The following is a 25979-nucleotide window of genomic DNA, read 5'->3' as shown; positions in this document are numbered from 1 at the left end:
GTAGTTTTTCCAGTTTATTTTGTCTTATGTCCTTCATTTCTACACTCTTGTCCAAGGCTCTCTTCCTTGTCTTCAGGCTGTAACACAGTCTTTAATATCACTTATAGATTTGGTCTCCTGGTAACATACTCTCTCAGTTTTTTCTTATCTTTAAAAACTTTAAACTCACCTTCATTTCTGAAGTATAGTTTTCCACATAACGAATTCTTGGATGGCAGTTTTTTTTTCCTTTGTGAACTTAAACATTTTATACCTTCTTACCTCCATAGTTTCTGAAGACAGAAAAGCACTTAGCTTTATTAAGAATTCCTTGTAAGTAATACATTCCTTTTCTCTTGCTGCTCTCAAAATCCTCTCTTTATGTTTGGCCTTTGACAATCAGAACAGTAGTTATCTCAGAGTAGTTTTCTTAGGATTCATAAACTTTTGGGTTCATTGTTCACCCTGAATATTGATATTGTTCCTTCAGGTTCCAATTGGGAAAACTGTTCCTGAGCCCCACAATTATGTATGCTTTGTAATTATCCAGGTTACTTCAGCGCCCTTGTTCATTCAGGTTCCATTTGTGGTCGGTTATTTGAATGGTATGACTCCCTAGGACATGAGTGGCTTTGTGAAGGTTTCTATTGACTAAAATTCACATGATCTTGATCCTTTTCTAGTACAATTCGCTTTTCATCTGAGATTACAATTATTTTTGGTAATGATTGCATATTTGCCCAATTTTTTGTGATGATTCCAAATATACTTGAAAATAGTTTTCACTTACTCTCTATAGCAGAGGACTCAATCTTTCCAATTATATAGGTCTGCTATTGAAAATGGAATATGGGTATATAGATAGCCCCATGGTGCTCTTTATTCATCCAATCCTAAAGGTTGTTGTCAAAGACAGAATTGGCCCTGACTTTGCTCTTCCAAGGTCAAGGCACCCTGAGGTAAAGTGTCTTCCCTCTGGTTGTAGGGTGGGGGAGGTATTTCCTGGGGATCTAATGGTAATTCAGGCTCATTTCTATCCCTCTTATATGGCAGTGCAGGTGATATTGGAGTTGTGACAATCCCAAGTATCAATATATTAGCAATGATATTATCTAAAACATTGGAAATAAAACATCATCAGTGCAGATAGAATCAGGGAGACTTTTATTCATCCATCCTTACAGCTATTTCACTCCTGCTTTGGTTTAGAGTTTTGACTAATTTCTTTTCTGGTTGGTGTGGTGAACCCTTGCCATTTTTTACTTTCAAGTGTTGGGGATATAGGTACTGAACAACTGGCAGTGCACTGTGACTGAAACAAGCTCTCAAGATTTTTATTTTGGGCTAACTCCATAAAATATGGAATCTAAGGAATCTAATCACATTTACTTAAATTTTTTCAGAATAGATGCAATTGCAAAACAGTATTGTACTCTAAGGATGCTTGTGCTGGTCATTCATGTTCATCCTGTAATGCATATTGAGGCCAGCTTTACTTAAAAAGACAGATCATTCACCTTTTTGTCAATTCATACCCAAATTGTTCACAATGGTTAATAATTCAGCTTATTGTGTTACTCTATTTCTGCCTTAGAATTCTGATTATTTCTCATTTCAATAGTTTGACTAAACAAGTTCCAAGAAACCCGGACAACCAATGTTAGTAACACTGCCTGTGTAACTAACACTTCCCCAAAACCAAGCATGGCAAATCTCCACTTACAGCTTTAGCCAGAGTTATTGTGCTGTTGAATAGGACAGCAGACAATACACAGAGAACATGTTTTTCCCTTCATGCCCTGCCTCCTTTAGGGATGCTAGCTACCCAGGGCAAGAAACGCATGTTCCAAGTCTCAGAATAAAATACACTGGCAGCTACAGAGCCAAAGGCCATGAACATCTTATCTTTAGGGACCACCAAGCAGTGCCCTTATCATGAGGACAATAGTCCATTTGGTTGCCAAATTGAAGGTGACCAGAATGGTCCACTGATCATCACATGGCACCGCAGAATAGGAAGACCCACCAAACTAGGCTAGGGAGGAAGTGGTTTTATCAGAAGGTGGATTATAGGATCTAAACAATCTCCTATATGCCTCCCTATTGAGGGATTTTCATATGGCTTTTATATAGATTTGAAACAAATGTAATTATTAAGTTGAGATCTCTGAGAAGGGGCTCAGGACTTTCTCTAGTGTACTGCTCTCATTCATATCAAGTTAAATATGGCTGGTGAATGTAAGTCTCATGGTGATAAGGATAAATGAATGAGAGAAGCATTCCATGCTGACAACATGTATTTTTTTCTTTACAAAGAAGAAATAAATGGTCTTCTTAATTTCAAATAAAGCACATAGACAGAACTATTTGCTTTCCTACAGAAACTATTCCTAAGGTGCTTGGTAGGTTACACATAGATTTTATTTTACTAATGCTACAGAAATTAGGCTGAAAACACATAGGACTACATTAGAAAACTATGAAAAGGGAGAAATTGATTATCTAAAATGTATTATACCAAAATAATAATGTGCAATTTTTTAATTTCAGAAGAGTGAATTATAAAAGAAAATGACAAAATATTTATTTGCATGTAAATACCTACACCTATAATGGAAATATACTGTTTGGTTTCCCTACAGAAATACTTTATTTTTCTATATTTCATGATGTGTCTGAATAATTTTGTAGTTATAAATGCAAAAATTCTTTAAAGTCCATATTAGTGAATTTAATCACTTATTTTGGGGACACCAAATATTTTGAAGTTTGAAGCAATATCTGACAAAACAAGACCTTTACTGCATGGTCTCTCTTTTTCTTGGTAGAAAAATATACACCAAGAAAAGTAAAATAATTTTCCTTGAATGTATTTTTTGAACATGAATTTTTTTTTTTTTGGTAGTCACAGGAATGACTGATAAAAGTCCTTTTAGACACACAGATTAGCAGTAATTTTCTTGCTATAGATGCTCTACTGTCCTTACTCAGGACAAGCAAATTTCTTAAAATTGTGACGCCTCATGGACCTGGCAGAAGATGGATTTTGAGACTATTGGAAAGAATGACCGAGGCATGACTTTATTAGATTTATCTTGAATAACATATGAAATAATCAAGGTATGACTTTTGATTATAGGACTGATGGGGTATCAGCTACAAAAAAAGAGGATTGACCATCCAAATGGTGCTTTTTGTAGAGAGAAAGAAGCTCTGACTACAGAATTTAGTGAAAGCAGCCTCATTAAAACTTTGATTCCTTGCCTTCACAGTTCTTTTTTGTTCTGATAAGGAAAGGAGAGAATTTTAACCAGGTGTGAGAATTCTAATTTAATTTGGAAATAATTTTCTTTTTATTCAGAACGTACTATTCAATTACTGCAGCCAGTTGGGCCAAAGTAATCTGAGGTCAGGTGAAGTTATTGTGAAGATACAGTATCTGTGGAATCATCTATTAATTTTCAAAGGGAAATTCACCTAAAATAAATATTCATAGGAGAATTTTATGCAGTGAGGCCCGTAGGAGAGAAAAAGGAACAAAAAAAATGTATAAAGAAAAATGAGTGACCTGAAGAAATTGCAGAATTTTTTTTGTCTTTATTTTTTAATGTTACATTTAAAAAACATGAGGTTCCCATATATCCCCTACCCCCCTCAACCCACTCCTCCCCCATAACAACAATCTCCTCCATCATCATGAGACATTCATTGCACTTGGTGAATACATCTCTGAGCACTGCTGCACCTCATGGTCAGTGGTCCACACCACAGCCCACACTCTCCCACAGTCCACCCAGTGGGCCATGGGAGGCCATACAGTGTCCAGTAACTGTCCCTGTAGCACCACCCAGGACAACTCCAAGTCCCGAAAATGCCCCCACATGACAGCTCTCCTCCCACTCCCTACCGCCAGCAGACACCATGGCCACTTTCTCCACACCAATGCCACATTTTCTTCAATTACTAATCACACTAGTTCATGAATAGAATATCAGTAAGTCCACTCTATAATCCATACTCTATTCCTCCAGCCTGTGGACCCTAGAATGGCCATGTTCACACCACATCTACGTCAAGAGGAGGCTTAGATTCCACATGGATGCTGGATGCAATTCTCATGCTTTCAGTTGCAGGCACTCTTGGCTCCCTGGTGTGGTTGACCTTATTCACCTCCATGTTAGCTGAGTGGGGTAAGTCCAATAAACCAGAGTGTAGGATTTGCAAGTCTGTTGAGGCTCAGGGCCTGGCTATAACATGGTTAGTCCAGAGATTCAGGTCGCCTGGGTATATATTAAACCCAGTGCCAGCTAGAGTTCCGGTAAAAGTAACAGGAGAGGTTTGTGAACAAAGATCACATCTGAGTCCAGTTCCATCACACAGAAACACAAACTCCAAAGTAGGGCCAATGCAGAATTTTAATAGAGGCTGTAGGAAAGGAAAAAGGTATCTTAGGCTGGGATCAATGAAGAGACTTCTGAAGAAATGACAAAATAAAGACCAAAGGAACATACTATTATTTGGGACAACTTTTGAGGGGGTTGCCATGGAAGTAAAGGATGATTATAGTGGTCAGAGCTGAAATAATATCTTTCCTTATATGTATTTGTGCATTTTTGAGCAGTGATTTCTATTTTAATCCTTGGATACCTGGAGGAATCCTAAATGAAATTTATCCAATTTGAGGGGAAATATTTTGTTAAAGAAGCATGCCTTGATTATACTTATCTTGATTGACATCTAGGTTACCCAGAAAGTAATCTCTATAGGAGGATAATTTTTTTGTAAGATTTCTGGGTCTGTGTTGTTAATGTCTTGTATTATATTTTATTTTCTGTACCTCTGCCTATGAAAATAGAGATCTTCATTTTAATTTTAGGGCTGAGAGTGCAATAAATTGAAGTAATTAAATAAATGTGTGAGAATATCATGACAGCTACAGAAATGGGATAGTAAGGGGTTACAATTGAGTATTAAGATGTTCTAATAATATAGCTTGAAGAGTACCATGCAGAACAAAAAAGGAAGAAATAACCAAAATAACTTGAATACATTCAGGGGACTGAGATCTCAGAGAAGACTAGGGTAAAGAAAGTTCTCAAAAGGTCTAATTCTTTAATTCCAAGTTATAGAATGAGACACACAAAATGGATTTATTCATAGGACACTTATTGGAGATAGCATGATTTTTAAAGAGGAAGGCAGTGATGTCAAGTGATCGTATTAAGCTGTGTGATGACAGGGTAAAATGCTAGTGCAGATTGATCATGAGAGGAGGAAAATATCAGGCATGAGAGAGGAAATCTGCACAGATTACATTTTCATTCTTAGCAAGATAAACAATGATAAATGATGAGAGGATTATGATAAGAGACAGATATTGCTTGTTAAAGATTTCAGGAAGAAACAGAAAAGATGGTAATTCAATTGGAGGCATTCCGTCAGGTGATATGACACTTCATGAAAGAGAAGGATTAACGAATGTGTATGAATACAGAAATAGTGAATCTAGGAATATTATGGTATTAAATTGAGGTGATTTCTCAAATTACATCATACAACTGGTTATTAGAAGATAATATGAAATGTGAGAGAGTATGATGTTCAAAACTATAGGATGTAAAGTGATTATGGAATGTGGGAAATTGACTGAATTTTCAAGCTGTAGTCTGTTTCCTAGATAATATTTGAAAGCACTAGAGTGGTGATTCTTCATTGAGACCTAAAAGAAGAGATTAGTAATGTGCTTTGTCAGATAAGTAAAAACAAGATTGATAATTACAGTGACCTCCTATGAGGGTAGGAGTGGTAAATAGTAAGATATTTATTGATAGAGTAAGGTAAATAAAACAACATCAGGAATGTCATTCTAAGGAAGAATATGCCAAAATAAGTATGCTTGGAAAGACTGATAATAAACATCAAGTGAGTTAGAATCTGATGTTTTGGATGTGGGTCCAATGCAATGGAGTTTTCCTTGTGATAGGAAAATCTGGGCATGGGGTGTAATTGTGGTAACAGACTACATAAAGAGAACACTTTGAAAACATGGTGAGGGACTGATTATCAATATGAATGGTGACATTCCAGGTAATACCCAGGAGTGGCATGTAACCCTTGTGTTATTTAAGATTGGGATACAGGAAGAAAAAATTCAAACTCTAGGTGTCTTTTTCTGGACAGGTAAGTTTGTCATATTTTTCTTTCTGAACCTCTCTGTATGAAACTTGTTAAATTTGTAAATTAACATTTATCAGCAGGATTAGTGTGAGGATTAAATTTTAAAAAATATGTAATTCTCCAAGCATATTGAATACAACCATTTTCTTTGTGGACTTCAGATACAAATAACTAAGTTAATCCTAGCTCTGTTTATGATGCCTTCTCATTAATTGTCCATGAAATGGATGTAATTGTTAATGATAGTTTAGAGGAGAATTTACAGTATACCCATTTTCTCAAACAAAAATAATGAAACGTAGAGATATTGTAGCTGATGATGATTAATACTGAACAAGAATTCATTTATCATTTCAAACTGTTCAAATGTATTTTCTCCCAAATTCCTTCATTCTGCATTGTCTGAGCTTTCTAAGCCTATGAGGATTGTGGGATATGACTAAGACATTATGACCTATATAATTCTGCTATTTATTGATGCAGGGGATTTTCATGACTAGATTTCCTTGATGGGAGCTATTGATCCCTCCCAATCGACTCCCAATTAATGAAGAGTTTGAATTGATAACCACGTAATATAATACGTTCTTAAGTGTTTCAGTTGAATTTCTTTTATAATTTTAAATAGCTTTTTATTTTATTTTTGAAAGATATTTAGATCATACAAAACGTTACATTAAAAATATAAGAGGATTCCATATACACTAACTCCCTACCTACCCATTCCTCCCACATCAAAAACCCCTTTCATCAGCATGGCACTTTGCATTTGATGAATACATTTTGTAGCACTGCTACACAGCATGGATTACAGTTTACATTGTAGTTTACACTCTTCCAGTCCATTCAGAGGGTAATACCTGCATATATAATGTCCGGCATCTGTCCCTGCAGTAGCGTTCAGGACAACTCCAAGTCCAAAAAATGACCCCATATCATAACTCTTCATCCCACTCTGCCCTCAGCAACTCTATTGGCCACAGTCTTCACATCAATGACACAGTTTCTTCCATTGCTCGAGTCACAATAATTCTATAGTAGAATAGCAGTAAATCCAATCTAATCCATATTTTTTCCTCCATGCTGAGGATCCTGGGATGGTGATGACCACTCCACCTCTAAATCGAGAGGGGGCTTAGGTCCCACATGACTGCTGAATGGGATTCTCCTTGCAGTTGTAGACTCTCTCAGTTCCTTGGTGTGGTGTTTGACCATCATCACCTCCTTGTAAGCTGACCTGGGAAAGTCCAACAAAGAGGAGAGTAGGTGTTGCAACTCTGCTATGCTCAGGGCCCAGCTGGCACATATACAGTCCAGAGATTCATGTCTCCTGGGCCTACACCAATCCCAGAACCAACTGCAGTTTTAGGAAAAGTGACAGAAGAGGCATGTGTACAGAAGTGACATCTGAGTCCAACTCCCATCACACTCAGGAGCACAAATTCCAAAGTGGTGTCTACTGGAAAGGCACAGAACTCCAGAGCCATCTGCCATGAACATAGGACCATGATGTGTCTGCAGCCCTCAAGAACACCACTACCTGGGGTTGTATCTACATTGACTGTCTCTGGGATCCTGCTGAGATGTGCATAAACATGACCTCTCTGATGATGTCCCAACTCATTTTGAAGTCTCTTAGCCATATAAACTCATTTGTTCTTACCATTTCCCCCTTCTGCTCAAGGAATTTTTCTAGTTGCATTACCACACAGCGCCTGGTAGAAATCCCAGAGTGCCAGAGAGGCTCAAACCCGGGAGTGAGGTCCCACACTGGGGGAAGGTATTGCATCTATATGCTGAGTTTGGCCTAGAGAGTGGCCCCATGTGAGCAACATGGAGGCTCTCAGGAGGTAAGTCTTAGGCACCCTGAGGCTCTAGGCAAAGTTGAAATTTCAAGCACACAGGATCAGAAGCATAGCCATCATCATCAAAGACCCATAGTTTGACCATCTCTCTGCACTGGTCTCTGTCCTTGCACCTAAGGAAATGCCACCATACCACTGGGGAAAATGTCAGAGCTCCCCATGATGGGAACCCAGCCCCCTCAGGCATTATGTGAAACTCCACCCATTATGTCAACACCCAAAGAAAATCTGATCATGTAAATACACTTCATATGCATGCCCCAGTGAACTCCTTCCCACCCATGGGTCCCCTGTCAATGACACTGCACACCATGCTCCTCCCCTGCCATAGTTGAACCAGTCTGTTATCCAAAATTTATTAAAAAATGAAGCCTAATACACTGCCAGGTTCAAAGACTAGGGAAAAGACATAGTCATGATAGTTTTAAAGATTAGAAATAAAATATATAATATGTAGAAAAACTAAAATGAAATAAAAAGTTAATTGGGACATTAAAACTGAAAAATATCATAAATTTTTTTTGACATTTTGCCTTTCATCACTGCAACAGGTGTTGTTCTCTATGTACAAGGCAAGGCAATTTCTTCCATTTCTTCCCTGTGTCTTACATCCTTTTTTTTTTCTTATCTCTTCAAAGGAGTTTTAAATCGCAGTAAAGTCACATGAAGAATATAGGGAACTCAAATTTACCCAACATCCTCACCTTTTCTCCCTTCCTTAGCAACAGTTGCTTCACATGCAGATGCTACATTTGCTAAAACTGAGGCACAAATATTGAAACATTTCTATCAACCATGGTTACATTAAGTTCTACATTAAGGTTTAAATTTTAGACTATACACTTTTATAAAATTGTGGTGACATTTAACCTGGCCTGTATCCAACATTGCACAATCATGGAGAACACTTCCATTGCCCCACAGTTACCCCCTCTTCCATCTACTCTATTCATCTCTCTTCCAAACTTCAGGGCCAACAGTGACACCTAAGCTTCACTGCCCAAAGGATTTAGAGTCATAGATACTTACAGCAATGCTGAGGGCTTGACATACTAGTCTGTTCTCCCCCAGTGGTGATCATCAATGCTGTCGAGACACCGTGCCTTCAGTTTGAGATCAGCCTTCCCCAGGATTAGGTTACAACATTGTATGTGTCTCCTATGACAGGATGAGCGCTCTCACACTCCCTAGAAACCTGTCCCAGGCACACCCTGTTCCAGATGTCCTCCATCAAACACCTAAAACCAGTAACCCTTCCTTATTGTATTTTCTAAAGATTTTTCTCAACATTATAGTTTCAGCCTTGCACCTGACAATCTCCCATGTTCACCTGCTCCCTATCCAACCCTCCCCCTGTTTCTGTGGACCATCTGATCCATCCTCCCAACCCTAGCTCTCTTAAAACCTGCAAAGCCCAACCCATTTGTTTCCTTATGTCCGCATCTTATCCCTTCACTGCACAACTTCTTATCTCCACTTTAGCATAGATTTTGCCCATGTGGGCATTGGCTCAGAACCTTCCTCTACCCCCATTTCCTGTAAGCTTATCTTCCAGTCTCTAGCCCTCTGAGACAGCTTGATTTACTTAATTTATATCAGAGAGGTGATGTAGTATTTGTCCTTCAATGCCTGCCTTGCTTCCCTGAACATAAGATCCTCAAGACTCATCCATGTTATCCTGTGTATTTTGTACTGTATTCTTACAGCTGAGTAGTATTCCATTCAATGTATACAGCACATTTTGTTTATTCTTTCATCTGTTGATGAGTATTTGGGTTGATTCCAACATTTGTCAATCGTGAAGAGTGCCACTATGTATATTGGTGTACATATATTGGTTTGTATCCCTGATTACATTTCTTCTGGGTATATACCAGGCAGTACAATTGCTGGGTCATATGGCAAATCTACAGCTAGTTTTTTGAGGTACTGCCAAACTATCCTTCACAGTGCCAGGATCCTTCTAAATTCTCAACAGCAATTGATGAGGATTCCCATTCCCACATCCTCTTCAACTTGTGTAATCTCTCTTTTTTAAAATAGTGGCCAGTCTAATGGAAGAAAGATGGTATCTCTTTGTAGTTTTGATTTGCATTTCCCTAATAGCTAGTGATGTTCAACATCTTTTCATGTGCTTTTCAGCCATTTGTATTTCTTCTTTGGAGAAGTATTTGTTCAATTCTCTTGCCCATTTTTAAAATGGGCTCTTTGTATTTCTATTTCAGAGATCTAGGCCTTCCTTATATATGATGGTTATTAGGATACCATCAGATATATGGTTACCAAATATTTTCTACCATTGTATAGGCTGTCCACTTTCTTGATAAACTCCTTTGAGGTACAAAAGGATTTAATTTTGAGGAACTCCCATTTATTTTTTCTTTCACTGCTTGTGCTTTGGGTGTGAATTTTATGAAGACATTTCCTATTACAGTGTCCTGTAAATACTTTCCTACATTGTCTCCCAAGGTCTTTATGGTGTTGGCTCGTCTATTTAGGTCTTTGATACATCTTGAGTTGATTTTTGAATAAGGTGTGAGAGGATATTCCTTTCTCATTCTTTTGCATATGGATACTCAGTTCTCAAAGCACCATTTGTTAAAGTGGCCATTCTCTCCCAGTTGAGTGGGCTTGGTGGCCTTGTCAAATATCAGATGACTGTGTATGTGAGGATCTATATAAAAACCCTCAATTCATTTCCATTGTGCAGTATTTCTATCCTTGTGGCAATACCATGCCACTTTGATCACTATAGCTTTGTAGTATGTTTTAAAATTCAGGTAGTGTGATTTCCCTGATTGCATTTTTCTTTTCCAAAATATCTTTGGTTATTCAGGGCCTCTTTCCCTTCCAAAAACCTTCCATAGTTAATTTTGTCAGTTCATTAAAAATGCTGTGTTGATTTTTTTGGTGATTGCATTAAAATCTGTAGATCAGTTTGGATAGGATTGACATCTTAATAATGTTTAGACCTCTTATGCATGAACAGGGAATATTCTTCCATTTCTTTAAGTCTTTCTTGATTTCCTTGAACAATGTTGTGTAGTTAGTTAAATTTATTCCTGGGTATTTGATTGTTTTTCTTTACTACTGTAAATTATACTTGTTTCTTGATTTCCTCCTAAGATTGCTCATTATTGGTGTCCAGAAATGCTACTGATTTTTACCCTTTGATATTATAACCTGTGACTTTACTGAACTCATTTATAAGATCAAGAAGCTTGGTTGCAGATTTCTCAGTGCATTCGATATATAGAATCTTGTCATCTGCAAATAGTGGAATTTTGACTTCTTCCTTTCCAGTTTAGATGTCTTTTATATCTGTTTCTTGACTCAGTGCTCAAACAAGTCCTTCTAACACAATGTTAAATAGAAGGATTGACAGTGGTCATCTTTGTCTTGTTCCTGATCTTGGAAAGAATATAGGATTTCATCATTATAACTGATATTAGCTGTGGTTTTTTTTTCTTCATATATACTTTTGATCATGTTTAGAAAGTTTCCTTCTATTCCTATCTTTTGCAGTGTTTTTTTAGGAAAGTTTGCTGTACTTTGTTGAAAGCTCTTTCTCCATCTATACATATGATCATGTGATTTTTTTCTTTCAGTTGATTTTCATATTGGGGTGAGATGTAGAACTCGTGTTAGAGGGAGTGCATTGTTAGTCTTCTCATGGAAGAACAAAATGATTTAGGACATGTGTGCCCATAAGTTCAGGTACAGAATAGTGTAGGAAGGGACTGAGAGTCCAGAAGACAAGGAGAGAGGTTGGAGAACCAATGTTAGTGCTAAACCTAAGGATAAATATAATTGAGTAACTTCAGTCTGCATTCTCTGGTGTGGAGGCATAATTCTAAATGTGACATGGGTCAAGGATTTCTAATTTTAGAATCATGAAAGGAACTGAAATTCTTCATCTAATTTGGCAGTTAATGAGATCCTGCTAGATGTGCATAAGCACAATCTCTGTAATGACTTCCCTATTCCCTTTGAACTTTCTTAGTCATATAAACTAATTTGTTTTTAACTTATACCTCTTTTGTTCAAGGTCTTTTTGCAGTTGTATGCTAATTGGTGCTTGGTAGTAATCCCTTGATGCCAGGAAACCTCATCCCTGAGAGTCATGTCACATGCTTGGGGGAATTATTGCATTTATATGATGTGTTCGGTTTAAAGACAGGCCACATTTGAGCAACAAATTGGCTCTCAGGAGGTAAACTTTTGGCTCCCTTTGATACTATGCTAAGTTTCACTGTCAGGAATAAAGGTTTATAACTACAGTCATCAATTTCAAGGTCCTGTCAATGGACCATTATCCTTCTCTAGCCATTGCCTCTGTCCTTGGGGGATTCTTGCTGTTTCATCAGAATATGGCAGAACACCTCAGGATGGGAATTCAACATTCTTTCAGTTATTGTCTGACTCTCCACCCACTATGACAATACATTAAGAACATTTGAATGCATTTATGTACTTAATATGTATGCTCATGTGAATCATCTCACGTATACCCTTTCATTGTCCTCCCCTTTCACAGTTGTAACCATTTTGTGATCTAGACCTTCATAAAAAATGACCCCCCAAATGAACCCAATAAAATTGCTGAATATAATTATTAAGTAAATGAAATAATCTTGATAGTTTTGATGATTGAAAATAAGATACAAAAATTTTTTATAAAATACATTTTAGGGTAACAGATAATGAAAACTATAAAATTCTTTTTGATGTTGTGCCTTTCCTCCCTATAAGATCTGTTTCCCTGTATGTCCAGTGACATTTTATTCCAATTATTCCTCCAATGTCTTACTATTTTCATTTTGTCTTCAAAGAAATGTTACATCACAGCACTGTCCCATGCAGAATAAAGGGGACTCCTATATATCCAACATCCTCCCAATTTCCCCTTCCTCTATTAATAACATTTTATACATGTATGGTACATTTCTTATAACTGATGTACAAATATTGAAGCATATCTACCAACCATGGTCAGTGGTTTACATGATGGTTTACATTTTGGACCATATACTTTTATAAATATTGATGAAAGTTAACATCACTTATATCCATCATTGCAAGATCATGTTGAACACTCATTGACTGTCAAATTAGATACTACCCCAAATAGCAGGGCTCCTAAGGACTCTGGAGACACCCAGGCACTGTGGTCAGGGTAGATAGCTCATGAGGTTGGTACCTTGCCAGTGGGCCCTACTTTGGGGTTTGTGCCCCACAGTGACACAGAATTGGACTCAGTTGTGGTTTCCCTATGCATGGCTCTTTGGGCCCTTCCATTTGATCCTATATTTAGTGTTGGAATTGTTAGGTGTACATCTGAGAAACTTGAATCTTTGGATTGTCCATGTGCCACCTGGGCCATAAACCTCAACAGAGTTGCAACACCTATGCTCCAGTTCATTGGAATCACCCAGCACAACTAACAAGGAGGTGATGATGGACAAACACCATACCAAGGAACCAAGAGAGCCTACAACTGCAAGCAAATAAGCTTCATCCATCAGGCATATGGGAAGCCTCTCTCAGTTAGAGTGAGCATCACCATCCCAGAATCCTCAGGATTGGGGAATGAAATATGCCCTAGAGTGGACTTACTGGTATTCTACTATAGACTTAAAGCGATTACAAAATGGAAGAACTTATATCATTGATGTGGAGGCAGTGGCCAATGGAGGTTCTGAGGTCAGGGAGAGGGAAAACAGATGTAATACAGGGAAATTTTCAGGAGTTGGTAATCTTCCTGACTGACATTGAAATGACAGATACAGGCCATTATATACCTTGCCATAACTTACAGAATTGTGTGGGAGAGAGTGTAAACTACAATGTAAACTATAATCCATGCTTAATGGCAATGCTCTAAAATGTGTTCATTTGCAATTAATGTACCACACTCTGAAGGATGTAGTTAATTGGGGCAAATGTGGGTATTGTGGGGAATAGGGCTTATGGTAATCCCCTATATTTTTTGTAATATTTATGCAATCTAAATATCTTTAAAAATTAAAGACGAAAGTCTCTGAACATCACAGTCTAATTAATAAAATTCATGGATTTTCATGTTCTTATCTGTACATTGAGGTATTCATATCATCTTTATTAGCTAGGAAAGATAAGACCTCTGGCCACTTGACCTTCATAAAAGAGAGTCCTTCCCTTATTTCCCTTGGAGCACACTTCATTTTCCTCTTGTTGACTGGGCTGGGGTTATTACTAGGTGACATGTTTGGTATTCATAACAAGTGGACCTGAAATTTGTGATCAAGTCTTGACTCTTAAGGCTTCTTTCTCGATTCTCAGCTTTCTTCTTCTGCTTGTGTGGATTTGCATGAAAACCCAGAGGAAGATAGATTGCAGCTGAGGTAGTGACAATGGAATCACAGGTGAGTTTGGTATTATTTAACTGAAATTGTACCTCTGCTGACAGCAGATGGGGAGATTTCTCCTAGTGGCATGGATTATCCAAGTGTATTCATGAGCTATTCAAGGATCTGGTCTCAAATTATAATTATACACAACTGTAGAATTATGGTAAGTTAGGTACTGATCAATAAGTAATCTCCTTCACCCATTACAGTAGTTGTTTCCACCTTCCACAAAGGGTGTGTATTCTCTGGAAAGATAAGACACATTTTCTTTCTCTCCCAACCTATGGCATCATTAGAGAAATAGTGTATTCATGAATTATGCTAGTGTCTGAAATTGGTTTAACATGCAGTGATTAGAGGTGATAGTGATGAGAAAGAATATAAGTTTACAGTTAGAAAAATAGGCTGAATTTATAACAGGTTCATTCAATCCATGCAAAATTACAGATAGTAGGGTGTAAATCTAAGTATATTCACCAGAAGCGCAAGAGAAGCTTAGGAAAGAAAAGGAAAAGAGGGGGAAGCAGATATGTCTCAACAGATACAGAATTCACCTACCATATCAGAGGTCCAGGGATCTAACCTAGGGCCACCTGGCCAGTGTGGTGAGTTGTCCCATGCACAGAGTTTCTGCACACAAGGAGTGCCATGCCATGCAGGGAAGCCCCTGCATAGGAGTGTCCCACATGTAAGGAATGTGCCCCACAGGGAGAGCTGCCCCATGTGAAAAGTGCAGCCCACCCAGGAGTGGCACCACACACATGGAGAGTTGATACAGCAAGGTGATGCAATAAAAAGTGGACACACAGCAAATGGACACAAGAGAGCAGACAATGGGGGGGGGGGGGGAAGGGAGAGAAATACATTTTAAAAAATAAAATCTTTAAATAGAAAAGGAAATGAGGAATCATTTATATATTTTCCCCAAATTAATTTTCTTAAAATTTTCTATAGAATGTGTTTGCCCATTTTGAAATATTCAAAAATTCTCCTTACCACTGCTCTTCAAATTTACCAACTTCAGTTTTTCTAAATCAAATTTATAAAAATTTTATAAATGAATGCAATGTATAGGAATTATTATTTTTTCCTTCATTGTGGCTGCTTGTTCAGATTGCATATCAGAAGCAGAATAAAAATTATGTCCCTGTGAAATTTTTTAAAGATTTGGAGATACCAGAAGTAAAGGAGAGTTTTCTCTTAATCTGTTTCACACAGAAGACATGAAGATACAAAAGAGAATGAAAACTAATATTTGTAGGCCCCAGTCCTACCATAGGACTCATCAGTCTAGCTCCAGTTTCTGTACAGTGGTCGCAGAAGTCCATGACTTGCAACCATGATCCATCTGTCCTTTCACGGTATGGTGAAAATTTGAAATATGTATACTTGAAGCAAGCAGACCTTATTGAACTGAGTTGGATATGAAAATTATTCTTCATATTTCTGAATATTGCTTCAGAGCTCCCTGCCATTTTCAGGAATAATAGACCTGTGAATTTAATCTGGGAAGAAAGGACTTCACACATTAGCTGGTTAGATTTGTCAAAATGTTAATTTATTCTTTAAAGATGTTTAAAAAATGAGAGGAAAATGAAGTTATATGTACATTTATAACCTAAACATACTTATTTTTTCTTTTAAAAACTTTCTGTTAAATGCTTTCAAACTGACAGGCAGTCAAAATGATATTGATGATGTCTGTAAATTAACAAAGTTAGTGGGAAGGATTGTTTTAATTATGAATTGTTGAGTGAAAGCTTTATAATCACCAGTAAGAAGTCATAATTACATGTTTATTGTGAAGTTTCCAGGTGTGTATCATACATTTCATGTGATATTCTTTAACAATAGAGTTTTATGCATTCAAAGTGTATATGAGACTGTGAGCATATCAGAATGGCCGATTACAGTTAAGCATTAATAATAAGTATACTGGAACCCTTCACACACATAGAGTTTTTCATGCACAGTCTGCTTTTTAGTGTTGGGTGTTCTTTTTTTTTCTTTTTCTGTATAATAGATTTTATTCTTTTAAAGAGGTTTTAGATTACAGAAATGTTTCATCAAAAGCATAAATTAATCCCATCTACCCCAACTTTCCCTCTCTCACATTCTCCCTATTAATATTTTACAGTAGTGTGGTACATTTGCTACAGCTGATGAATAAAATTTAAACATTGGTACTAACCCAGGTCTATATTTTACCATAATGTTTACACTTTGCACCACACAATATTATGGTTTTGAAAAAATATATAAAGGACTGTATTCATCATTGCAATATCATGCAGAACAGTTTCAGTGACCTTAAAATGCCCTGTTTTCCACCTTTTCTTCCCTCCTCTTCCCCTCAGATACTCTGGTACTACCATATTTATGTCAGTTTTACAAGTTCTACCATTGCTACAATAATAAAGCCTACTTTGGTCCATGATAGCATTCCCCTTTTATGTTTGTTCATTCCTCAATCTTGAGGATTATGCAATCTGCTTCAGATTGAGAGGATGCTTAGATTTTATGGAACAGGTGGAAGGACCTGTTTTGCTTGCAGTTGTATATCCTCCCTGTTTGGGGGCATGGGGCTTTTCCAGCATCAACATTATGTTAGTTGTCCTGTGTGAGTCTGATGAACTGGAGATTAGGTGTTGGTTGCACCTCTGCTGAGATTCAGGGCTCAGGTGACATAGGAACAGTCTGAAGATTAAAGTCTCAGGGATATATATTTAACTGGTAAGATACTCTTCATTGGCTCAAAGAAAAGGGGTGGAAGAATCATGTGTAGGAAAATAAATGAGTCTAACTCTGTTACATCGGGGAAATTGGTTGACAAATGTTGCAAGATAATGCCCATTTTTATGAGAGAATGTGGAGGAATAGGAACACTCATCCACTGCTAGTGGGAATGTAGAATGGTGCAGCCATTTTGAAGAACAGCTTCATTGTTCCTCAGGAAGCCAAGTATAGAATTGCCATATGACCAAACGATTCCAAAACTAGGAATATTTCCAGAAGAATTGAAATTAGGGTCATTAACATATATATGCACACAAATGTTCATTGCAGTATTATTCACTACATCCAAAAGTTGGAAGCAACACAAGTTTACATCAAGGGATGAATGGATAAACAAGATGTGGTATATAATATGATGTAATATTATTAAGCTGTAAGAAGGAATAAGTATTGACATATGAGACAACATGAAAGAACCCAAATACTTTATGTTGAGTGATATAACCAGTCACTAAGAGAGGAATATTACCTGATCTCATTGATACTAAGGATATTTAGCAGACTCAGAGAGATAGATTCTGGCAGATAGTTTGCCAGGATATAAAAGGGAGTGGAGAGTGGTGAGGTGATGCTCAAAGTGGGGAGAAACTATGATAAAGTGGATGGGTTTGGTTTGGCAAAAGATGGGCTAATGGTGGAGGAGCATTGTGAGTGGGGCCAGTAGTACTCAATGTGAGTATGTGAAGGGTTGGGGGGGGGGTGGCTTGGGCTCTCCATGGAGCTGAGGGGAGGGCAGGAGTAAGGAACAGTTGATCTTTGGGGAGGTGGGGGGCTGTAGTTGATAATACATTGTGGGGAGTGTTATTTTGGCAAATATTGCAGGAGAGGGTCACTGGTGCTGAGTGTTATCAAGTATGAGGATGTATGGGGAAAGGTGTACCTGGAACATGCCCCTTTGAAATATGAATGTGTTCATGTTTGCCTAGAATGTTATCTTAAGTGGGTAGAGACCCACACAACAAAATTGTAAATTCCTATCTTGGGGATTCCTGCTACATTCTCAAATAGAGAGGCAAGAATCTCTCAAGTACGTAAGCAATGCCTAATAAAAGCAAACACAAAATGCCAGACCACTGATGAGCAAATAAAAACACTACTTTATAACCCCTGCATGGGACATGACCTCCAGGGATGAGGCTCCCTGGTACCAAGGGATTAATATGAAGCACCAACTAGTGATGAATTTGGAAAAAGACCTTGGCCAAAATGGGGAATCATTAAATATGAAAGAGCCTTTATGGTTAAGAGATCTCAGTATAATATGAAAGTTTATTGTAGAGGTTAGTGATGTTAATTTGAGCATCACACTCAAGACATTGTTACAGATAGCCCTATGTGAACCAAAATTGCTATGACGTTTTAGGAGTTAATTACCTTGAAAGATGTAGCTGTAGACTTCACCCAGGAAGAGTGGGACATGCTAGACTCCTCCCAGAGAAAGCTATTCAGAGAAGTGATGCTGGAGAATATCAATCACCTGGTCTCTGTGGGTAAGAATCTAAAAATATATTTATCAACTTTGTCTATCTCTGTTTACCATCTATCCCACCTATGTATCTAGCATTTACCTATATATTTACTATAAATCATCTTCCATTTATTCAGATAGCAAGATCAGGTTTTTTATATTGTCATGTAATCATTATTTTACTTATATTTTATATATTGTAATTTAAATATATTATTTTATAACACATACAATTGCCTAAATGAAATTTGTTCCTTTCTTTTACTTACCTCTATTTCAATCCAATATAATTTAATCTTGACCACAACTTAATGTCCTTTGTGAAACTCCATTTCCAACACTCTATGCAGTGTGGAGAACTGAGTGAATGCTGTTTGAATGGATAAATAGCCATTGTGAAATAAGTATTCTGCTGCAAGGGCTATGCTGAGTTTTCAGAACAGTTAAAAAAAATTTGCGTATTACTTTCCCAGATAGAATTTAGATAATTCTGATGGAAGAAGTTTATTTGATTTTTTTTTCAACATAAAATGAATCTCATGAAGCATAGAGAGATTGAGAGGTGATGAATTTTTTTTTGTTTAATATTATTAAAGTAGTGAAACTGCTCTAATAATGCTTGAAGTAATGATTGCCCACTTATGTTATTATTCCAAATACCATTGATTTGTACACCCTGAATGCATCCTATGCTTCACTAATATGTATCAATCAAATTGTTTTAAAATATATTCAGTCACTGTGGAAACAGATTTCTTCGTATTTAGAATTAACAGGATTCTTTACTTTCTCTGAAGTATCACTAATATAATTAGAACCTTTTATTTCAATAATTATAACAAACAAAAACGAGACACATAAGATTCTTCACTTCTCAATTTGTCTATGCTTCAGCTGTTTTACATAGCTGGTATTTCTGGCTATTTTTCGTTATTTATTTATTTATTAAGAAGTTTTTCTGAGATATACTCATATACCATACAATTTTTCCAAAGGGTATAATCAGTGGCTTTTATTATAATCAAATGGTGTGCATTCATCAACAGAAAAAATTTTTAGAACAATTTCATTACACCAAAACTAAAAACTACACCCTGTTAGCAATCCTTCACCAGTCTTACATAATCAGTAGACTTATTTCTTTATAAATTGACTTATATTTACATTTTATATAAATGGAATCATATAATGCATAGTATTTTGCATCTGGTTTCTTTCACTTAGCATGTTTTTTACCTGATATTAACTTCTTGTAGTATTAATATACATTTGTTCAGTTTTTCAAAAATCATATATGCAATTTTTCCCATTATAAGTGAATATAATAGTTTTTTTGTTTAGAGTATTCAATTTGATTCCCTTTTCCTGATAATTCTGAATGTTGGACACATACTGAGAGAGATACTTGGAAACTTTAAACATTTTCAAGCCCTGAATCGTACCCTAACATGTAAATTTTTTCCCTAATTATTACAGGTAGCAAAAGAGTCTCTAAAAAATGGGAAATGATAGAAATGATATTCAACCCACCTATCTGTAGGAAAGATACTTCTGAAATCATGTCATTGGTAAGTTTCAATGTGTGAACCCTAGTTTCCACATAGATACCTGGAGATAGAGTAAATTAGGAATTTATTAAAATAGCCGAATTTAATCAATTTTGGGATTAAATTCTAATCTAGAAAAAATCTGAGTTTGAATTTAAGGAAAATTAACCTAAGCCAAAACTCTAACCTGAGAAAATATTTAAAAGAATTGCATAAATAGGTTTCACATATGTAATCTTTAACACATAGTGAAGTTCAAAATTTATCAGATAACTCTGATATTGGAATTCTGTAATGAAGACTATCTCTGTGTTATGGAGAAGAATAATGTATTTATGAATGTAACAAGGGAATTATTTAATTGGATTCTATCACTGAAGGATTAGTGTAGAATTCATATGCATGGAAATAAAGAAATTCATGTATATTGACAAATGTTTTACAGTCCTCTCATCTAGTTCCCCACAGCAGAGATCTAACATTAAAAGGAATTCTTTCAAATACAATTATTTGAAAGAAGATACCACTGACAGATCCACAGTGACACAATATGCTTTAATTTGCAAGACAAAGAAACCATATTTTAGGAGTCTGATGGCAAAATTACACAGGAACCACTCAGTTATTAGTCAGCATAAGCAGATTCATGAATATCACTATTCTCATTTTAAAGAAAATAAAAGAACTCATACTGCCCAGAAACACTACTTACGCCATCTTTGTGGGAAATATTTTGTTTCTTGCTCTTCCTTTAAACAACATGAGAAGACTCACTCTGGAGAGAAACCTCATGAGTGTCTTCTGTGTGGCAAATGTTTCAGTCAACATTATCGCCTTAAACAACATGTGTTAACTCACACTGGAGAGAACCCTCATCAATGTCATCTATGTGACAAAGGATTCAGTCAACGTTCTGTCCTTAAACAACATGTAAGAACTCACACTGGTGAGAAACCCTATGCGTGTTCTATATGTGGGGAATGCTTCACTGGTTACTCTTCCCTTAAAGAACATGAGAGGATTCACACTGGAGAGAAACCCCATGAATGTCATCTATGTGGGAAATGCTTTGCTAATTGCTCTAACCTTAAAAGACATAAAAGAACTCACACTGGAGAGAAACCCCATGAATGTCATCTATGTGGCAAATGTTTCAGTCAACGTTCTTCCCTTAAAACACATGTGAGAACTCACACTGGAGAGAAACCTCATCAATGCCATCTATGTGACAAAGGATTCATTCAATGTTTTCAGCTTAAAGAACATGTGAGAACTCACACTGGTGAGAAACCCTATGCATGTTCTGTATGTGGGAAATGCTTCACTGCTTACTCTTCCCTTAAACAACATGAGAGGATTCACACTGGTAAGAAACCCTATGTGTGTTCTATATGTGCAAAATGCTTCACTGGTTACTCTTCCCTTAAACAACATGAGAGGATTCACACTGGTGAGAAACCCTATGCGTGTTCTATATGTGGGAAATGCTTCACTGGTTACTCTTCCCTTAAACAACATGATAGGATTCACACTGGAGAGAAACCCCATGAATGTCATCTATGTGGGAAATGCTTTGCTAATTGCTCTAACCTTAAAAAACATAAAGAACTCACACCGGAGAGAAACCCCATCAATGTCATCTATGTGGCAAATGTTTCAGTGAACGTTCTTCCCTTAAAACACATGTGAGAACTCACACTGGAGAGAAACCTCATCAATGTCATCTATGTGACAAAGGATTCATTCAATGTTTTCAGCTTAAAGAACATGTGAGAACTCACACTGGTGAGAAACCCTATGCATGTTCTCTATGTGGGAAATGCTTCACTGCTTACTCTTCCCTTAAACAACATGAGAGGATTCACACTGGTGAGAAACCCTATGCGTGTTCTATATGTGGGAAATGCTTCACTTTTTACTCTTACCTTAAACAACATGAGAGGATTCACACTGGAGAGAAACCCCATGAATGTCATCTATGTGGCAAATGTTTCAGTCAACGTTCTTCCCTTAAAACACATGAGAGAACTCACACTGGAGAGAAACCTCATCAATGTCATCTATGTGACAAAGGATTCAGTGAACATTGTAACCTTAAAGAACATTAGAGAACTCACACTGGTGAGAAGCCCTATGCATGTCATGTATGTGGGAAATGCTTCACTAATTGCTCTTCCCTTAAAAGACATGAGAGAACTCACACTGGAGAGAAAAACCCTTGAATGCCATCTATGTCACAAAGGCTTTGGTCAATATGCTAAACTTAAATACCATGAAAGAACTAACACTGGTGAGAAAACCCCATGAATATCATCTAAGTGAGAAAGCTTTTAGTCAATTTTCCAAATTTCAGTGACATAAGAGAACTCACACTATAGAGAAGTCCTATGAATGTCATCTCTGTGGGAAAGTCCTCACTGCATCCTCTTGCCTTAAATACCATGAGAAACGTCATGCTGGAGAAAAACTCCATGAATGTCATCTTTGTGTGAAAGCCTTGTTCAATCCTCTTCCCCAAAACAAAATGAGAGAACGTACATGGGTGAGAAACACATCTTTCATCACTCTTCTTTTAAAAAAACATGAAGGAACTCACACTGGAGAGAAATCTCATGAATGTCATTTATGTGTGAAAGCATGCAATGAATATTTTAATCTTAAAGAACATTGGAGCTCTGAGACAGCAAGGAAACCACATTCATGTTATCTATACAGGAATAGAGATTCCCACATCTCACTCTGGGTGAAGGTAAGACAATCAGCTCTCAGGGACCACAGAAGTTGGTGAGGGGCAATCATACAGGTGGGTCTATGCCCAAGCAGCTTAGAGTAGCTAGAGCTGAATGAAATATGAAGGGAGCTGAGGGAAATTAGTGAAAAGTGTTTTTTCTGTTTGTTCCCTTTTCTTTACAGTTTTTTTAAATCATTTTTTCTTTATTTGGGTTCTGGCATAGAAGCTACCTGTGGATGGATTGTTTGGCAGCTAAAAGCAGCCAGATAAGAGTAGACAGGTGAGGTCCTTGTGGACTGAGGTAAAGGCCTGTTTTTTTATATTTTTGTGGGGTGGTCAATTGCCCAAAACAAGCAGTCCGAGTGCATCTGGTGACCTGAAAGGGAGAACCAAATTTCTGTTTCCTTTTGTATTATTTTGTTTGCCTATTTGTTTCTTCCTCTCCTCTTCCTCATTTTCATTTCTTCTTCTCTTGCTTTTGTATTTCTTTTGCTTCCCACTTCTCATTTTTAAAATTTTTTTAAATTTTCCCTATTTTTATTTTCCTCCATTTTTGTGATTTTCCTTCCCTCTTCATATTATTATTTCATCTCTTTTCTTATTTCTCTTTCCTTCCTCTTCACTTTTCCGTTCATCTCTAATACTCTGTCATATTTTCCTCTTATTTTCTTCCCTCCTTTCCCAGTTTTGTCTTCTGTTTTGACGTATTAAGACATTTCTCTATTTTCAGTTTGTCCTTTCTATATATTCACATTTTAAAATTTTATTTCTATTACTCCTCTTATTATTAACTTTTTCTGTTTCTTTTTGTTCTTTTTCCTTTTTAAATTTTTTCTCTTTTTCTTTTGTCTCTATTTTTTAAATAATTTTTTTTTCTGTTGAAATGGGCAGTAAGAATATAGAAAAAGTGGAACTGAGTGATAAAGAGTCTCATTGTAGAAAACCAATCAAAAATAAAACACTAGAGTATAACGAGGAACTAACAAACTGAATGTGAACCTCAAAGTAAACTGATGTCTAGACATCAGAAAAAATATTACTCCATATTAAGAAACCAGAATTTATGATCCAGCATAGTGAACAAACTAAAATGGAAGAGGAGTCACACAACATGGAAGAACTAATAAAAGATGTCCAAATAACCTTGCTAATCATATCCAACCACACAACAAATTATACACCATGATCAAGTGAATTTTATCTCATGTATGCAAGGATGGTTCAAAAGAAGAAAATTGATATAATACACCACATTGACATATCAAAGAAAAAAATCAAACAATTATTTCTGTTTATGCAGAGAATGCAACTGACAAAACAGCATGCATTTTTTTTATCACAAATACTTCAAAAGATAGTATTAGAAGTATATTTCCTCAACTTGATAAATGGCATATATGAGAAACCCATAGCTAACTTCATACTCTATGGTGAGATGCTAAAGGCTTTCCCTTTAAGATCTAAAAAAGACAAGTATTCACACTCTTGCCACTCTTGGTTAACATTGTATTGCAAGTACTTACATGAGCACCTAGGTGAGAAAAAGAAACAAATAAATCCAAATTGGAAAGGAAAAATAAAAATTTCACTATTTGCAGATGACACAACCCTATTTGTAGAAAGTCCCAAAAATACACAAAAAAGCTTCTAGATCTGACAAACCAGTTCAATAAAGTGGTAGGATATAAGATGAACACACAAAAATCAGTAGCATTTCTGTAAAATAATAATGAGCAATCTGAGGAAGAAATCAAGAATAAATTACCATTTACAATAGCAACAAAAAGAATCAAATATCTAGGAATAAATTTATATGTGTAAAGGACTTGTCCTCAGAAAAGTACACAACATTGCTAATGGAAATTAATGTAGATCCATATAAATGGAAGACTATTCCATGCTCGTGGATAGGAAGACAAAATATTATTAGGATGTCTTTCCTGCACAAATTAACAAATTGAATGCAATACTAATAAAAATTCCAGCAGAAATATATACTGAAACAGAAAAGTCAATTATCAAAAATATTTGGAAGGGCAGGGGGTCCAAAGTAGCCTAAAACAACTTGAAAAAGAAAATTGAAATTGGAGGAATCACACTACCTGACTTTAGAACATACTACAAATCTACAGTGGTAAAATTCATTATACTGTCACAAGAATAGACATACTGACCAATGGAGCCAAATTGAGAGTCCTGATATAGTCCCACACATATACAGCCAACTAATATTTGACAAGACCACCAAGCCCACTCAACTGCGACAGAATAGTCTCAGTAAATGGGGCTTGAACTGGATTTATATATGTTAAATAATAAAAGAGGATCACCATCTCATGCCCTATAAAATTTTAACTCAAGATGGGTCAAAGACTTTAATGTAACAGTGAAGACCATAAAAATCTGGAAGATCATGTAGGTATGCATCTATGACATCACTATGTAGGTAATGGTTTCATAAACATTACACCCAAAGGATGAACAATAAAAAGATAAATGAGATTCCCTGAAAATTAAAACCTTTGTGCTTCAAATGAGTTTTTTAAGAAAGTGAAAAGGCAGCCCTCTCAGTTGTAGACAATATTTGGAAACCACTTATTGATAAGAGCCCAATATCCAGCCTAGATGAAAAAGTCATACATCTCAAAAATAAAAACATCCCATTTAAAAAATGGGTAAGTTGTTTGAATAGACACTTTTCCAAAGAGAAATACAAATGGCTAAAATTACTTGAAAAGATGCTCAACATCACCAGCAGCATTAATCAGCTAAAGGAGTGCTAATACACAATACCAGAAATCTGTTGGCTTTTATAAAGGGTATTTATTTGGGTGTAGAAGCTTACAATCAAAGGTCCCTAAAGAGTCCAACTCAAGGTACCATCAGAGGTATTTTCTCACCCAAATTCATTTGCCACATGTTGAAATAAGGTGATGGGCAATGTCTGTGAGGATTCAGCCCTCATTCTTCTTAAGGCTCTATGGCCCCAGCTTCTTCTGACTTCAGCTGTAGGTTGGCATATGGCTC

General features: G+C 36.5%; 1 protein-coding gene across 4 annotated transcripts in view; it reads left to right on the top strand.

Annotated features, from left to right (window-relative positions):
• LOC131276944 (zinc finger protein 705F-like) overlaps positions 1–25979 on the top strand; it is a 194058-nt gene that overhangs the window by 48805 nt on the left and 119274 nt on the right. For all 4 annotated transcript variants that reach the window (XR_009184157.1, XR_009184156.2, XM_058290572.2 and 1 more), the window contains exons 2-4: positions 14343–14425; positions 18570–18696; positions 20151–20242. Coding sequence is in view for 2 of the 4 variants with exons in the window: in XM_058290572.2 (XP_058146555.1) it covers positions 14414–14425; positions 18570–18696; positions 20151–20242 (231 nt within the window). In the remaining 2 variants the exon portion in view is untranslated. The remainder of the gene's footprint in view (positions 1–14342; positions 14426–18569; positions 18697–20150; positions 20243–25979) is intronic.

The sequence above is a fragment of the Dasypus novemcinctus genome, chromosome 30 (assembly GCF_030445035.2).
Source record: "Dasypus novemcinctus isolate mDasNov1 chromosome 30, mDasNov1.1.hap2, whole genome shotgun sequence".
NCBI lineage: Eukaryota > Metazoa > Chordata > Mammalia > Cingulata > Dasypodidae > Dasypus > Dasypus novemcinctus.
The sequence above is the reverse complement of the archived record's forward strand: the minus strand, read 5'-3'. Positions and strand labels throughout refer to the sequence as shown.